This window comes from Gracilinanus agilis, chromosome 1 (genome assembly GCF_016433145.1).
Source record: "Gracilinanus agilis isolate LMUSP501 chromosome 1, AgileGrace, whole genome shotgun sequence".
NCBI lineage: Eukaryota > Metazoa > Chordata > Mammalia > Didelphimorphia > Didelphidae > Gracilinanus > Gracilinanus agilis.
In genome coordinates, this window is record NC_058130.1 from 15,556,528 (window position 1) to 15,570,025 (window position 13,498).

The 13,498-nt window shown below is 43.1% G+C and overlaps 1 protein-coding gene across 1 annotated transcript in view; it reads left to right on the forward strand.

Moving 5' to 3' along the window:
• The window catches only part of ITGA9 (integrin subunit alpha 9), a 355,639-nt gene extending 342,865 nt beyond the window's left edge, over positions 1 to 12,774 (forward strand). Inside the window, exon 27 of the mRNA XM_044675555.1 lies at positions 12,372 to 12,774. Within this exon, the coding sequence (XP_044531490.1) occupies positions 12,372 to 12,470 (99 nt within the window). The 3' untranslated portion in view covers positions 12,471 to 12,774. The remainder of the gene's footprint in view (positions 1 to 12,371) is intronic.
• Positions 12,775 to 13,498: the final 724 nt, after the last annotated feature.

Genomic DNA, 13,498 nt, shown 5'->3' on the forward strand with positions numbered 1-13,498 from the left:
TTCTCTTCTCTTCTCTTCTCTTCTCTTCTCTTCTCTTCTCTTCTCTTCTTTTCTTTTCTTTTATATATCTTTTGTACACATCAAAGAAAAACATAAAAGGATACCCCCTGCCCATCAACAGTCACACAAAACCACCTATCAAAATGATTGTAATGCAGAATAAATATCACTTCCATTTTTTTGGTTTACCATTTATTAACAGAAAGGAAGTCAGTGTGCTTTAACTTGAACAGCTCGATACTCACATCATTCACTGTACATAGAGCCCCTTTACCTGGGTTTCACTTTCCATGGTTTCAGTTATCCGTGATCAGCCTAAAGTCCTGGAGATCTGCTTGCTTTGGAATTTTGCCTGCTCAGTGGTCTACCAGCGATGGCAGTCTCTTTTGCTTCCATTTTCGCTTTATTTTATGTTTTTTTTTTGGGGGGGGTGGGAGGTCCAGCTGAGGGGCAGGAGAATGGGAGAGGGAGGGAATGAGGGAGAGAGAGAGAGAGTGAGAGAAAGAGAGGGGGGGGTAGAGGGAGAGAGAGAGGGAGAGAGAGAAAGAGAGAGAGACAGAGACAGAGAGACAGAGAGAAGAGATAGAATATGAAAGAATGTGAACATGTATATGCTAGCTGGTGGCATGCTTATATCCACAATCTTAGTTATCTTCCGTCTTGGAACATGTACCCCATAGTAATGGGGGCACTACTGTATTTCATCTGAATTTATTTGCCTTTGAGATTGACTTTATTCACATAAATATAGACACTGTTTACATTGTTCTTTCACTCTCCTTTCATTACTAGTTATCATAGTTGGCATTCCTTGCCTTACAGTAACATCCCATCATAGTCATATACCATAATTTATGCAACCATTTTCCAGTCATTAGATGATTTGATTTCTAGCTTTTTGTTATTATGAATAATGCTTCTAAGAGTATTTTTGAACATGAGTCCTTTGCCTGCACTCATTAGCCTTCTTTGGGGCTTGAAACTCAGGAGTGGGACCACTGAATAAAAGGATATGAACAATACAGTAATTTTTGGTCCTTTATTTTTAGAATTTTCTATTCAAATTTCTATTCCTACCTCTGTGGAATTGCTTTGTGTATCTTTTGTATTTAGTTATCTGTGTAAATAATTAACTGAAAGATGTAGAGAATATATGATTCCACTGTGCTGATTGTTTGTTGATTATAAAAAAGCATGGGATTTGATTGAACAAAATATGGCCTTAAAGGCCTTCAAGATTGTTCAAGATTCTTTGGAAGATGTGACAACAGAAACAACCCTGTTTGGTGACCCTCTGATAATAAACACCAAGCAAAGTATAAAACCAGGAGGAAATCTATTCATCAAAAGTGTTTGCTGCCAAGTTGGAGAAATCTGAGCACAGAATCCAATTTTTTCATATGACATGGATTTATTTACATTTATTCAATTTCTGTTGCTTCCTACATTTGCATTTCAAAGGCCTTGTTCTGATTATTTTTTAAAGAATGAATTAAAATCTGTCATGTTATTAAAAGTCTTGTTTTTCTCATATAGAAATAAGCTCATCTTTTTAGGCTAGGTTACACTATCATATTCTGACTTTTTCTTGTAGTAAGATTTCTTACGCAAAATTTCTCCTCCTGGCTGCTTGTTCTTTGACATTTTGCCTCTAGATCTTGGTGACTACATTTCTCATTGAATAAAAGTTGGAAATTTTCTCCTAGAATCCTACAGATTCTACCAACCCATATTTAACCCCTTTTCCCCTCATATTTCCAGGCAACTTTCTACATGATTTCTTGTAATATGGCATTCAGGTTCTTTGTTTCATGGTATTTTTTATTTCCCCAAGCTTTGCCATTTGTTTGGATTGCAGAGACCTGAGCATCCTTTAATTTTACTGTCTTTTGATTTTATTCTGAAGTTTGTAATTCTAGCTCTGCATTTTTGTTTTCCATCTCCAGAGTTTCCTTTTTCATAGTGTCTGTTGTTTTGTTAAATTTCCCTACTTCTATTCTAAGCCATTGAGTCTCTCTTTTTTCCTTTTCTAATTCTAGCACACAGTAGGCATTTAATATATGCTTATAGATTAATTGATTCTTTAAGAGTTCTAACTTCCCTCTAACTTTCTTCAGGTTTTTAAAAAACTTCTTTTTTTTTTTATTTCATTTCATTTCATTTCATTGTATTATATTATATTATTTATTTATTTTTAAATATTTTATTTTTTTAGAAAGATTTATCATGGTTACACGATTCTTGTATTTACTTTCCCCTCCACCCCCCTTTACCTCCCCCATATCCAAGAAACTCTAGGCTTCCTAAGATTGCTTCAATCTCATTTCTAGGGACTTTTGTTATTACAATATTATTCTTTTCTTCTGGAGAATGTTCCTAGCTTCTTGTTACCCCACAGTACAGCTTCATTATACTATGAATGCTTGATTTGCTTACTCATTTCTTTAATCTCTGTACTGGTCTTTCTGTGGCTTCCTTGAATAATTCCTTTCCTGCTCCTTGTTTTTGGTTGTTGCTCTTCTGTTTCATTTGGCCCATTTCTTCCTGCTTTTGAGGTGATGAAGGAGAGCTGGGATGAGGCCTAATCACTTAGCTATCTTGCCAAAACTCCCCAACCATGGCTGCTGTGTGCAAATCTTATTAAAGGTACATTTTGCCTTTTTGAAATCTGAACTGTTTTAAAGCATCTAAGACAGATGTTTACCATAAGCTTCTAACTTAAGGTTTCTTAACAACCACTAACTTATTTTATCCTAACTTTCTGTTAAAAATGAATGACTGAGGGGGCAGCTGGGTAGCTCAGTGGATTGAGAGCCAGGCCTAGAGATGGGAGGTCCTAGGTTCAAATCTGGCCTCAGACACTTCCCAGCTGTGTGACCCTGGGCAAGTCACTTGAACCCCCATTGCCTAGCCCTTACCACTCTTCTGCCTTGGAGCCAATACACAGTATTGACTCCAAGACGGAAGGTAAGGGTTTAAAAAAAAAAAAATGAATGACTGAACGGATAAAAGAAAAAAAGTATTTATGAAGTACTTACTATTTGCCAGCCCCACCTCAAGTCTTTGTAGCTGGAATTGGGAACAAACTATCAGGTTCATGATTGTCAGGTGAGGTTTTTGGGGAGGCTGGGTGGGGCAGAGAGGGCAGAGACAATTTTGCCCAGGACTTCTCGGAGAGTAAATATGAGAGCGCAGAGCAGGCTGACCATTTTTGGGTACCGGAGTCACAAAATGCTAAGCAGGAAGTCTGTTGTCTATTAGAATATAAATCCAGCTTCTTACTTGAGATCTGAGAAGGCGGTTGAGTAATATTTTTTTTGTTCCTTATTTCTTTTTCTTTCTTTTTTTTCATGCAAGCTGTTGAAATTAGGGAAGATGAAAACTCTTCATAGATGTGTTCATGGAACCAGACAGAAATCCAGAGAAAGCCCAGGAAAGGGTGGTTCCTATGATGTGCTTCCTCTTTTGGCTTGTGGTTGCTCATTCTAGCTGACTCCTGATATACTACCCTTCAGTAGCCCCCCGGCCTCCCTGCACATGAGCGTCTTTCTAAGTGAGGCAGATCCAAGAGCCATCTGTTTGGATTTGTTAGAAATGATGGTTCCTGTCAATGATGGTCAGGCAGTGATTTCTCCAAGGGGTCGTCCCACCATATTTCTTAGAGATTTAGTGCCCCAAATGTGGCAGCAGTTTCTTGGAGCTGCCCTTAGTCCAACAGGGTCCATGCTATGTCAACCAAAACCAAATCTAATTAAAGGTAAATCAATGGAGAAAAATGATATCAGGAATCCGTGAGGGCTGCCATATTCTTTGGTGACTTTGAAGAGGATGAGTAGAAAGTCTTTCTTTTGGATCCATCACTGCAAATTTATTGAAGATAGTCGTTTGGGAAGCAAAAGAAGATTTGGGGAAGTTAGAAAAGAAGATGGTGCCTAAGGAAAGGATTTAGATTTCGGGACTCTTGGAACGTAGACAGGATGATCTCTTGGCCAGGAATAGAATGTGCTTAATGGAATCGTTGAACAGATTTCTATCTGGAATTTTATTAGCTTGGACAAGAGAGAATAAGACTGAAAAGCAAATTGGAGGGTAAGAAAACAGCCTAAAGATGAGCCAGGGAGGAAGAAGGCTATCTAGGAAGGGGCCAGAATTCACAGAAGATTCTTAAAGAGAGCCATCCATAGCCCCTTTGATCCCAGATCTCAATGCACTAATACACTATGCAAAATGATCCAGAGAGCCTAATGCAAGAAAGCTAGCAGACCTCTAAATATCGTTGGGACTCATGAGATTACGAGAGGGTAAGCCAGCATCTCACATCGTGCCTTGCCCACGTCGTTGTTCAGTTGTGTTTGACTCTTTGTGACCCCGATTGGGGTTTTCCTGGCAAGATACTGGAGTGGTCTGCCATTTTCTTCTTTAGATCATTTCATATATGAGGAAACTGAGGCAAACAAGGTAAAGTGACTTGCCCTAAGTGACACAGCTAGTGAGAGTATGAGGCCAGATTTGAACTCACAAAGATGACCCTTCCTGACTCCAGGCCTGGCACTCTATCCACCTAGCTGTTCACTAGCACATAGCAGGTGCTTAATAAACATCTTTTGATTAATTATTTCAAAAGGAGTAGATTAGCTCAATGAGACAGTGGAGTCACATTATGTATTAAAAGGGGGTTGGAGAAGGGAACAAGCATATAGTAGGAACCTAACATGTGGGAAATTGTGCTCAGGGCTTTACAAATATCATCTCATTTAATTCTCCCAACTATCCTGTGAGATAGGGGGCTATTATTATTCTCACTTTACATTTGAAGAAACCGAGGCAGTCAGTATTTAAGTGACTTGCCAAAGGTCGTGTAGCTATCTGAGGCTGAATTTGAACTCACGTCTTCTTGACTCCAGATCCAGTGCTCTCTCCACTGTGCCACCTAGTTACCTTTATTAAGGTAGATCCACAAACCAAGTGAGTTGGTGGGTGGAGAGAAGATGATGGAGGATATTCTTGAAGAAGGATCAAAACTGAGGGAAGTAACAGAAGGTCCCATGGCAGTACAGAGAATCCGAAGACAAGGCAGAGCTGAAGGAGGAGTTGGGAAAACAGCTCATGGTTCTGGCTCGGAGACTTAATACAGCTGTGGTGGGAGACTCCATTTCTCTACACTGCTGCATCTCTCACTCTACCAAAAGCTCATCTTTTTGTTTTTTAACCTTTACCTTTCAGCTTAGAATCAATACTAACTATTGCTTTTAAGGCAGAAGAGCAGTAAGGGCTAGGCAATGTGAGTCAAGTGACTTGCCCAAGATCAAACAGCTAGGAAGTATCTGAGGCCAAATTTGAACCCAGGACCTTTTGGCCTGGCTTACTATCCACTGAGCCACCTTGCTGCCCTGAATACCTATCCTAATGATCTTTTTCTTCTTCAAAAAATGGAGAAGATCATGGGAGGAACGGATATCCTTAAGCTCATTCTGCCCAGTATGGATGACCTGAATGCTAAGGCAGGCTTTGGAAAGAAGCCAGTCTACCATCTTAGAAGTAATGGGGGCAAAGGAGAGTGCAATTGAAGACAGTCTGACTTAAGATCCTGGTTTTCTGTTCAGTGGAAAGGGTTCAGAGATGATAGATTGAGTCTTGCCTTAAGATTAGAGGCTCCTACAACTGAAGCTAGAAGGAAACTGTCACTGAGGCAGCCCCTTCACTTTACAGATGAAGAAACTGAAATTGAGAGAGGTTAGTGACTGGCCCAGGGTCACACAGCTAATAAACTGCTTGATGCAGAATTGAAGTTCAGATCTTTCTCTTTCCAGTTGAGCAACTTATCCACTACACAACTTCATTATTAAGGTGCTGAAGAAATAGAAAACTCTGCCGTGGTTTTAGGGCGATGTTTTGGGTGACTTTCCCCCAGCTTCTCTCTAAAATAATGATACTCCTTTTTAATAAATCGGTTCTTGTGGCAATGCTTGATGGTGGCCAGTCACGGAATATCTTAGTCCCTGAAGAATAATAGTTGAGAGTCACGGGGAGGTAGATGGTGGGCTTGAGCAAGATCTAACTTGTGACCAACCAAGAACTGTGTGAGAGACACGGAAGGGCACGGGAAAGAAGGAGGGCTGACTTCATGATGATGATAAGGGACAACTGGTACGCCCTTGGTATCAGCATATTGTAAGGGCAACGAAGGAACCGGCTCTCTGAATGTTGACTTGAACCTCCACCAGTGAAAGATTTGGGGAAGACATGGTGGAAGAGGCCCATAGGGTGGGCAGGCACGGACGAGTTGTGATTTGTGCCCTCGGAGAAAGGGCCCCCGTCAGAGAGAAAACTGATCATTGCAGCACTAAGGGACAAAACTATTCACTCAATGGATGGGAGTTAGCCAGGCTGTAGGAATCTAGCAGTAGAAGGTCCCGGAGACTAAACCAAATGAACTTTTGAAGGGCCACCATGAGATTCCCTGGCCTCGGGTATTACCCCCCAGCCTTGTGGTCAGCCTGCTCTGAGAGTGACTTTGGGCTGAGGGATGCGGTCAGCTGCATGATGGAGCCCCTGCTCGCCCCCTTCCTCGTGTCTGGTTTTCGTGAGAATGGCCACTCGCACGGAATGATCGATAAGGCCGCAGCAGAATGCTTACTTTGGAAAACTCTTCCCTAATTGGCTTTGGGGAAAAGGCATGTTTAGGCTCTGCCAAGACTTTCTGGAACTGGGCGACTTCCTGCCCTTCCTGGACCCTGCCTTTGCTACCAATGGAGTGTTTGCGGCTTCCCATTCATCTTGCCCAGTAAACCGGCTGTCCGCATGAATTTCAGGCTGCTCGATTGTTTCCTGTGTCAGTGGGGCCCCAGCTTCAAGCAGCCTCAGTGGTAGATGCTGTGAGCAAACCAGACATTGCTTCAAACAGCGAAACGGAGCCTAATAAACTGGCCAGAAACCAAGATGTTCCCAGTTCCTGGACGCCGTAATTTAAACTTCATTCTCAGTGATTGCAGCAGTTGGCAGGCCCACCTCCCCCACTTCCCAGGAATGAAATGCTGACATTCGAAGCTCTTCATTTCAAGAGGAAACAAATTCAGTGACTTCTTCCTCTTCCCTCCCTCTCTTCTCATTGTGTACATGATGGGGCTGGAGATGTCTGGAACTGATACTTCTTTACAGCCATCCCAAGCAAAGGGGACAGGGCATTTCCTGTGGTGTAAACCTTGAGGTCTAAATATCCCAAAGTATCCTAACACTCTCATTCCATTGTACCTGAATACGGGAATTTGAGAAAGGTCTGAGTTTTGAACGGGGAGAGGAACTCTTGTTATGGGAATGCCCTCCACTAGTAGATAATCTAACCCGTAGTACCTTATACCTTGGTATACCTTAGTACACCTTAGTACAGTGTTGGTGAATCTTTTAGAGGCTGAGTGCCCAAATCGCACCCTCACTCTGCATGTGAGGCACCTCCTTAACCCAGACAGGGGAAGATGGAAGTGCTCCCCTTGGGTTGCTGGGCAGAGGGGCAGGTGAAGTGAAAAAATGTCCTCAGGCACAGTGGAGAGGGGGAAGGGAGCAGCCCTCTCCAGCATGTATGCCAACATGGTGTTAGTAGATCGACCAATCCACAAAATTTATTCAGTCCCTACTATGTGCCCCAAATGATGTAAGATGCTTAGGACCCAAAGGCAAAAGGGAGCCAGCACCACCTCAGGGGACTTGCCTTCTGCTAGGGGAGGGATAGAACATGTTCACAATTAAGCAAACATCAGAGATATGCAAAATAAAAATTCTTATTACCTTCACAATACACCAAATACAAAATGTGAGAAGTAGCAGGTGGTATGGGTAGAGACAAAGTTGGCCTTAAAGCCCAGAGGCCAGGGTCCAGGTTTCCCCTTTCAGATATCTTGGCTGTGGGACTCTGAGTGTCCTTCAGTCATGTCTGACTCTTGACCCCTTCAGCCATAGCACCCCAAGCCTTTCTGTCCTCTCCTGGCTCCTAAGTCAGTCCAAGTTCACATTTGATGTTTCCTTGACACCATTTGTGCATCCCCACCTCTGCATCCCCCCTCCTTTGACCTTCAGTCTTTCCAGTATCAGGGTCTTTTCCAGTGGGTCCTTGATGGGTAGCTCCCTTGATTTCTCAGTGCTATGACTATGTGTGTAAGCACATATAGAGTTTATATGTATGTGTGTGTAAGTGTGCATATGTACATTATATATATTTTAGATGGAGGGGAGGGGGGACTTTAATCAGCAAACATTTATTAAGTACTTAATCTGTGTGAGGCACAGTACCAAGTGCTAGGGTTACAAAGAACAATGGAAACACAGGTCCTGCCTTGAGGGAGCTTAATTCTAATGGGGACATAATATATATATATATATACACAAGAGTAGAAGCAGAGCAATCTTAGGCATGTTAGGCATGGGAAACAGCCAGGTCAGAAGCCTAGTGATGGGAGATGTACTGTCATGTGTACAATTGGTTGGCCCTTCTGGAATGTAGATGGGAAGTGGATTTCTCTGCAAAAGTTGGTTTGTACTTTTTAAATAAAATTCACTTAATGCAGTGATGGGCAAACTATGGCCTGGGCCAGATGCAGCCCTCTGAAATGTTCTATCTGGCAGCATGACATTATTCCTAAACTCTGACCAATACAATGAGTAGGATACAGTACAATGAAACTTCGAAAGAGTTGCTTTAGAAACAGACTGACCGATGAGCATTTCCTTTCCTTTGGCAACCCCCTCTTTAAAAAGTTTGCCGGGGCAGCTGGGTAGCTCAGTGGATGGAGAGTCAGGCCTAGAGACAGGAGGTCCTAGGTTCAAACTCGGCCTCAGCCACTTCCCAGCTGTGTGACCCTGGGCAGGTCACTTGACCCCCATTGCCCACCCTTACCACTCTTCCACTTATGAGACAATACACCGAAGTACAAGGGTTTAAAAAAAAAAAAAAGTTTGCCGATCACTGATTTAATGTATTCTGATCGAGTACTACACATAAAAAATCCACATTAATTAAGTCTTTATATCACTAATTAAATTATATGCATTTTAGGGCAGATTTCTGATATGACATATTTATTCAAATTCTAAATAACGTTGAATGTTTTTATAGCAACAATTCAAAGGGCAGAAATAATGCCTGGTGTATTTATTTAAGGTGTCTAAAACATCAGAAATTTAATATATTATTTTTATGTACCTTTGCAAAAAAGAAACTGAGATCCTAAGGGTACTAAACAAAATCCAAGATGCTGCACTGTGGATAATAAATGTCCTTTCAGAGCTAGCCAAAGCAGAGCTCATTTAGAGGAAGCTGCTTTGACTCAGTTGTAAAATGAAGCATTCTGCTCAACAAAGATAATGACCAGAGTGTCTCCTCTCCCTTGGATGGCCTCAATCCAGTCTCTGATCTCATTCCTATAGAAAAGAATGGGATAATCCTCCCAGCAAAGTTCTCTTGGTAGTACAGGTGGTCAGGACTTGAGAAAGGCAATACGGACAGCTTCCTGAGGAGCAGTAAGCACAGGTTTGTGGCAGGCGACACCTTCTAATGTTCCTGGGGCAGAGTTGGGATTTTATTGGTGTGCTGTATGCCGTTTGCCACTGCAAAGTGCAAACTTTCTGAACCTTCTTGTCTTATGCAGTTTTTGCCTGTATTCGTCCTGAAATCTTTCCTAGAGGATACGCCAACAGTGTTAAAGGCTTTCCTTTGGTTCTTTCAGTATCTCAGTGACAGCAATAGGCACTTTGGTTGTCCTCTTTTATCTCATTCTTGCTACATCACTAGACTGACTCCTTTCCTTGCTAAAAATGTCTCTAATATTTTCTTTTATAAATCTCTTTTAAAGAAATCTTTTATTTTAGCTTTCATTTTTATTGTCATGCAAAACACACTTCCATATTGGTCATTGTTGTAAAAGCAAACTCATATAGAAATTGATTTGTATTTTATCCTAGAGATAATAGGGAACCATTGGAACTTCCAGAGCAGGAGAGGGCCATGATTAGGCCCCTGCTGCTTAACAATAATAACTAACATTTATCTAGTGTTTTAAGATTTGCAATGTGCTTTATGAGTATTTTCCCATTTTGTCCTCACAACAACCTCGAGGTTGATGCTGTTATTATCTGTGTTTTGTAGATAAGGAAATTGAGGCATGGGTTAAATGACTTGCCCAGGATCATATAACTGTCTGAGGCCAGAGTTGAACTTGGGTCTTCCTGACTCCCAGGTTCCATACTCTGTACTTCTGGCTACCTCATGATTTTCATGAGGATGATTAGTCTTCATCCCTGCTTAACCGCCATCACGTGATTATTCTGCTTCTCATTCAAGGATACTTCAGTCGGTATAGCTTGGCTGTCAGGAAAGGAATATTTTCTTTCACTAGCTCATGGACTTATAACTGTGAGGGACCTCAGAGGACATTAATTCCAACCCCCTCATTTTATAAATGAAAAATTGAGGCCCAGAGAGATGAGTGGCTTGCCTAAAGTCACATAGACAGTAAATGGTAGACTGAGATTTGAACTCAAGTCCTCTGATTTCAAATTCCATTTCCCTTTCCATTGTACCATGCTGTCTCTTTAGTCTTTCCCCAGTTATTGGAAAGCTTTAAAATGCCTGCCCCCGAAATGCCTTCAGGAGTGACTTTGATTCTTGGCTTATTTCAGAGGTCCCAATGTCATTCTTCAACTTCCACACTAGAGCCCAAGGAAGCTGGTTTGAACTGGGCCACCTCTGCATGGACAGTGTAGTAGTTAGCTCTGAGGCAGTTCTCTCTCTTTCAGCAGAAGCTGGTGATAATCTGGTTGGAAGAGTCAAAAGATCTCACCTCCTCCTTCAGGAGAGAAGGGTCTAGAAAAATGGATGTATTCCTTCTGGGAAGGTAGCTTTTTTAAAGGTCTCCTTTTCTTAGGCTGTGCTGTCTCATCAGAAGATCATCTCCCCAGGTGTCTATGTTTTCATGAAATATGTAGAGGTATCAGCAATGTTTCCCTATTTTATCTCTTCTCTTCTCTTCTCTTCTCTTCTCTTCTCTTCTCTTCTCTTCTCTTCTCTTCTCTTTTCTTTTCTTCTCTCTCCTTTGTCTCTGTCTGTCTCTTTCTTTGTCTCTTCCTCTCCCTCCCCTTAACTTTCATCTTAGAATCAATACTTAGTATTGGTTCCAAGGCAAGAAGAGTGACAAGGGCTAGGAAATTGGGGATGTGACTTGCCCAGGGTTACACAGTTAGGAAGTGTCTGAAGCCAGATTTGAACTCAGGATCTCCTGTCTCTAGCCTTGTCTCTCTCTCCACTGAGCCACCTAGTTGCTCCTCCCCATTCTCTTAATGGTCTGTTTCTGTCTGCCAAATACAGCTTCTCATTTCACCTCGACTCCCTAAAATCCCTTTGGCTTCTATTTTGAGAAGCTCATTTCCCCCCTCTCATTCTTTCTCTCTTTCTGTTCTTCTTCCTCAAGGCTTTTCTCCTCCTCCTGGGCTAACCCAGTTTCTTTCCCCATAAACAAAAACTGTTCTTAAAATCTGATTAACTTTGTAGAGTAAAAACCAAAAATCGATTGCCTTTGAAATGCTGATGCTTCCCTCTTTGGCTTTGTGATGGTGAGCTTCATTCTCCCATGGGCATCTCTACCTGTGTCTGTGGGGAGGGGCATGGGGGAGCCAACCAATGGGCAGAAAGCTTGCCCAGACAGAACCCTTCCCGTCTGATGGATGGGAGAAGGCAGGTGATGAGCAGCCTGTCTTTTCTCTTCAAAGTAGCGGGGAGGAACGGTCTCATCGGACGATCAGTTTAGTGCTGTTCCTCCGAAGCCTTAAGAAATCTCAAATCCCTGACACTTGTGGCTAATATGCACCAGCTTTCCCAAACCATCAAATGTGCATAAAGAATTTTGCAAGCCTTAAAATGCTTAATAAATATTGACAATTATTAACATTCTGTCCCTGATGGGCGGAATGGTAGCAATTGTCTTGTGGTTTGGGGTCATGGGATCATAGCTCTAGACCTTAAAATGACTCCTAAACTAACCCCAATCACAGGATCTGAGACTGAGGGATCTTAGCGGTCATTATTTTACAGATGAAGAAACTAAGGCTCAGTGACTTACCCAGGGTCACACAGCTGGTAAGTGTCAGAGGCAAGAATCAAACCCACGTCTCCCCAAATCCAGGTCCAGGACTCTCTGTGCTCTGTAGCCTTTCAGGTAGTTCAGAGAGGTTTCTGTCTTATTAAATGACAAACAAATCCTTTTTGTGTGTCTAGACCCGTGAGTTGCGTTAGTGGCACGGCTGTGAGCCTCCCTTTGGAATCGGCATGGCTTCTCTTTGCAGAGTATCTGACGAGCTCCCACTCTCTCCCTTCCTCTTCCCTCTAGATGGGCTTCTTCCGAAGAAGATACAAAGAAATCATCGAGGCCGAGAAGAACCGGAAAGAGAATGAAGACAGTTGGGACTGGGTCCAGAAGAGCCAGTGATGCCCCATCCGGACGCCGCCGGTCACGTGCCGCCCTGCCCGCTCGCCTGTCGCCCCTGCTCTGTGTATCTTCCATATGTGGAAGAAAGAATCTTCTCCAGATTTTTCGGAGGCCCATCGATGCAGCCTTGTTCCTCGTTCGACCAAGCAAGGGAGCAGATCCCGAGGCCGGCCCTGCAGCCCTGGCACGTGACCTGAGCAGCCCAGCGAGGCTGGAACAGGTGAATGATGAACTCCAGAGAGCAAGCTGTGTGCTGAGCAATATTTATGAGTCCAGCGTATGTGGTAAACCCTCAGGGGAAGACTGTCGCCTAGAAGTATTTTTGATAAATCCAAGCCTTTTATACCGATTCTGTCTTTATATTTGTATCGATGTTTCATTATTTCTATTAAATAGTTATCTAGTTCACTCAAGCACTGATTTCTGGCTGCAACCTGGGAAATGCCTATATATGTGTGTGTAGAGATATACGAATATATTTTAAAAGCCTATCGTACGTTCGAACGGACCGCCCGACAGACTTGCAGAGGAAACGGGCAACAGGAAATGCTTCTTGTCCCACACAGTAAAACCACAGGGTTGGCATTGCGGGTACAGGTGGCATACGGTGGTGCCACGTACAGGGAGAAGTTGCCTACCAGCCGCACGTGGCAGTGCCATGCCGAAGCCTCGTCCTGTTTCTCTCCCTGCAGCCTCCTCGTGAGTTGTGTGTGAGTGGAACCCGGAGCGTTTTTGACTGATGCTTTTCATTCCAAAAGATCCATCACCTCCAGACGGGAGAGAAACACGACCTTGTCTCGGGGGCCCCCACCTCCCTTGCCGTGTCGCTTCTGTGGGAGACCCGAGGGGAGGAGCCGGGGAGAGGGGCCTCACGCCTTCCTCGAGGACAATGCTGGCACCAGACTCTACCCTGGCTCTCATCTGGACCCCTGAGATGCCACACCAAAACCTCAAGGGCCAGAGAACTCCATCACACATGGGAGACCTCAGCGAGCTTGGCCTGGGGCGTCGGCCACTGCTCTCATTGG